At 34.6% G+C, this 4,483-nt stretch overlaps 1 protein-coding gene across 1 annotated transcript; it reads left to right on the top strand.

The window, feature by feature from the left end:
• On the top strand, positions 1-4,068 carry LOC131633434 (syntaxin-22-like). Its single transcript, XM_058904150.1, has 7 exons — positions 1-405; positions 1,416-1,509; positions 1,866-2,005; positions 2,244-2,318; positions 2,707-2,864; positions 2,966-3,066; positions 3,545-4,068. Exons 1-7 carry the CDS (start codon positions 224-226, stop codon positions 3,608-3,610), a joined length of 816 nt encoding a protein of 271 aa, XP_058760133.1. The 5' UTR covers positions 1-223; the 3' UTR covers positions 3,611-4,068.
• The last annotated feature ends 415 nt before the right edge of the window (positions 4,069-4,483 follow it).

Below are 4,483 nucleotides of genomic sequence, written 5' to 3'. Positions count from 1 at the left end.
AAAAACTCGCTAAACAAACCACCTCACCGAATCACGCATTCCAAATCTCCCTTCTCTTCTCTCCCAACCCTAATTCAACAAACTCACAGATTTTCATTCTCTCTCTCTCTCCTTCCCCTTTCTCAGAAAATTATTCTCCCTAATTTTCTCGAGAAAGTTAGGATCATCATCGATCGAAAACAGATTATTAAAGAGGAAAATTAAAAATCAATCCGAGAGAATTATGAGCTTCCAGGACATCGAATCTGGCCGCCCGTTCAGACGTGGACCGATCAACGGAAAGCAAGACCCGACGCAGGCCGTGGCTGCCGGTATTTTTCAGATCAATACTGCCGTTTCCACTTTTCAGAGACTCGTTAATACCGTTGGAACACCCAAAGATACCCCTGACCTCCGTGAAAAGCTGTTAGTTTTTCTTCATCTCTACGTTTCTATACGTTTCTATGTTGAATTGAATTTGCTTTTTTTTTTTAATAAATTTTTTTGATGAGGATTGAGCTGAAATTGGGGTTAGTTTTGATGATTTAGCGTTGTTTATATATCTGCATCGGTTGATTTTTATGGAATTTTACTGTATAGGTTTTGGAATCCTTAGAGAGAGAGAATTTCGTAATTGATGATGGCTAAAGAGGGGATTAGGTATAAAACGAAAGGGATTACTAGATGGATTCGAATTAGGGTTAGTGTGAGTTGTGGTACAAGTGTAGGGAATTATAGATGAGATGGATTTCGGAATATGGTTTTGGGATTCGGAGTAATTAAGAATTTTTTGGAATTTGAGTTTGGATTTAGGTTTGCCAAATTGGATTGGTGAGCAGTTCGATTACTGACTTCTGTTTCGAAGATTGGGTTCGAGTTATTGAGATTGAGATATGGTTTTGTTATTTTAGTTTTGATTGGTTTGGTTTGGTTTACTGTAGTTATTTGAACAGTGTGGATAGTCGGTGAGGAAGGTTTTTCTTTTTGAGTTAATTTTACACTGACTCTTTTTGTTTTTATGTAAATTGAAATTTATCGAGTTGTTGTTTTAGTGAATCATTGTTGTTTATGCAATGTATGAGTTAACGATACATCTTCCTATTGCATTTCTGAGTTTTTTTTTTTTGTGTGGTGGTATGAGATGACCTTTATTCTAAGAAAGTCATATTTTATGTTTACATGGTATTAGTAATTTAGAACTACTACCTTTGCTTTCGGTTATAGGTCATTTTTTTATGCCACCCGTTCTTTCTGGATGCTTGGCTAATGCTTTTAAAGTAGATAAAATAGCCAAGGGTCGTTGGGAAACTGATAATTTTTTCTTGGCTTGCAAACTGCTCCACATTCCAATCCATCTTTAAACATTGTCCACGTCAAAATCCTCATGTTAGTTTTACCTGTAGGCTCTTACCATGTTAGGCTTTTTCAACTTGCAGTCACAAGACCAGACAACATATTGGGCAGTTGGTGAAGGATACTTCAGCTAAGCTTAAACAGGCTAGTGACATTGATCACCATGCTGAAGTTAATGTAAGTTTGGATCTTTATATTGTGCCATTCACTATCTCTATATCCAGAGCAATTTATTTGGTCTCAGAATGTCTATAGATCAACTTCTGAAATGCATGCGTACACACACTTGCACAGATATTTATTGATTTATTTCACTGGAGTTCTTTGCTCTCCACGCTACAAAATACGCAATCTCACAATCGTTTTGGATCGTTCTTTAACGAACACTGCAAAAAGTTATTATAATTAATTTTTTTAAAATGCAAAAAGGTGTGATCAATGGGGACATTATTATAGTTTATGCTGTATATTTTATATTGTATTTTAGGGTGTTGTGACCTTAATGTCTGTTACCTTATTTCTTGTGTTTGAAGGCAAGCAAGAAAATAGCAGATGCTAAACTCGCGAAAGATTTTCAAGCAGTCTTGAAAGAGTTTCAGAAGGCACAACGGCTTTCAGCGGAGAAGGAAACAGCTTACACTCCTTTTGTTCCACAAGCAATGCTTCCTTCTAGGTGATTTATCAATTATTAGATTGCGTCCCTCTGTTTATTGTTATGTGGCTAATATCAAATGCGAACTGCTTCTGAACAATAATGAGTATCTTATAAAATACTAGTTCAATTTATCTGCAATTGGTTTTATGCTGTGATAATTTTGCTTCTTTAGTCGCAATTGGTGGTCCGTTGTTATAAATTTTGATGACTTTTGCACACAATGGTTTTAACATGGACTTTACTTTCTGACTTGCAGCTATACTGCCAGTGAAATGGATATTGGCTCTGATAAGACACCAGAACAGCGTGCCCTTCTTGTCGAATCCAGGAGGTTATTTCTCATATTATTCACGATATACACTGATTAACTTATTCTTTTTCTCAAAATTATTGCATTGCAACATGAGTTAATTAATACTATCTTTTTCTAAAATTTGATTGAAAGCTAATGTCCATTATTTAGCAAAAAAGGATTTTCTTCTTATTTAACCTGTTGCAATACCTCACATATTCATTTGCAAAGCATTATAATGCTAAAAAGAGTTGATACCAAAAGCTTTCATTTCTCTGTTCATAGATATGTTTATGGTGCACAATCAATGACAAAATTGTCCTATGTTACAACTAAGCTTTCATCTGTGTAATCAGAAAATATACTTTTCAATTCAACAAATTGCATTATTTTAGTACACCTCACTCTCTAATTGTTCATGCTACAGGCAGGAGGTTTTATTCCTAGATAATGAGATTGCCTTCAATGAGGCAATCATTGAGGAAAGAGAGCAAGGCATTCAAGAAATACAGCAGCAAATTGGTGAAGTTAATGAAATTTTCAAAGATCTCGCTGTGCTTGTCCATGAACAAGGAACCATGATTGGTAACTTATTTCTTCTTTCGTTTTTGTATCTTTTAATTGCTTTATTCGTTTATTTTATGTACTTATTCATGTTATCTGATATCACTGATTTTTTTTTTTAGATGATATTGGTTCCAACATTGAGAATTCGCATGCTGCAACCGCACAAGCAAAAACTCAACTTGCAAAAGCTTCAAAAACACAAAGATCAAACTCATCTCTGGTAATATATATGTTTCTTATTGCAATTTATCACTTTCTGCAAATCTTTTCTTCCATGCCATGAGTTTATGTATTTGGGACCTCATGGCATTGGCACCTCCCGAGGAGTAGGTATAATCTAAGATGATTGACGTAAGAGACAAATACAATAAGGATTTCCATATCCCGGTTTTGTAGGGTTTACTTTATTGAAGTCTTGTAAACACGAGAAGTTGAACTTGTTATACGGTTGGTGTGCATGGGTCATAGTTTTGGGAAATTGGAATGGCAAAGACTCCAGTTTAGATAAATATAGCTGGCCTATTGTTTTATGAAGCATTGTTATATGTTCGCATATGTCGTGGTTATTGGTAACTCTTGGGGGGTAGTGGTTTTGATTGTTCTTGTTCACCGTCTTGATTATTGGTTATACCTTTTTTATCCTTTCAAACAATTGTGTAATTTTCATTGCTAATTTTTTGGTTTTGTTTGATTTGAAGGCATGCTTGCTTTTGGTGATATTTGGGATTGTGCTTCTCATAGTGATCATAGTTCTTGCTGCTTAAGTGAAAGATTCTATTAATTCCATCATGGTGCTAATGCATATATACGAAGAACAGCAGATAGAATCTTCCTTACTGATGATGTTACTTAAGTGGTGTTTTACCAAGTCTCGGTTGACTGGAGTTTGACTTAGCTGATTTCAGCGCATGATGTAGGAACTCCCTTCATTATATTGTAATTTTGTTGTGGGGTGTTATGTTTTGATGTGTCAACTTGTGCTGTAAGTTCTCGTGATATATAATAATTCTTTGGTTTTCCTTTACTTGTAAATGCAACACCGAAATTGGCAATGCTGACTCTCCTATTCAGCAAGACATTGATTTATGATGATCTGTTTTCTTTTATAGTGATGTTTTGTTTCCAAATTGAAAGCTTAAGGTTTTCTTGGGTAAGGCTGTGTATGGAGAAAAATTGATGTATTTGATAATTTGTGTTAGGCACACGATCATGATTATATTTATATGCTGAGTAAACTTGTTCATCTGAGAAAAAGTGGAAAATTGCCATCTGAACTAAGATTCTGTTTATTGATTAAAATCAATTACCTTTTTCTTCTTTATTATTCACTCTAAAAATCAACCTTATTAGCATCCTTACTAACTATTGACAGTGCTTAAAAATTATAATTGTAAAGATCAAAAAAAGATTAATGAATTATGGAGTATTAATCATGCTTAAAATGTTGATGATGTTAGTTGAGCATGTGATATTTGCAAGAGTTTCCGGGCAATTTCTGGCAGTTACATTCTGATAGCGTCTTTGTCGCCGTCCAAAGTTTATACATAATGTATTGTTTCCTTTCTTGGATTATATATTGGCAATCTCCATCCAATAGTGGTTGCTTAATTACGGAATTTGTTTCGTTGTAGTAATGT

This window comes from Vicia villosa, unplaced genomic scaffold, assembly GCF_029867415.1.
Source record: "Vicia villosa cultivar HV-30 ecotype Madison, WI unplaced genomic scaffold, Vvil1.0 ctg.001125F_1_1, whole genome shotgun sequence".
NCBI classification, from domain to species: domain Eukaryota; kingdom Viridiplantae; phylum Streptophyta; class Magnoliopsida; order Fabales; family Fabaceae; genus Vicia; species Vicia villosa.
This window is presented reverse-complemented; position numbering and strand designations above follow the sequence as displayed.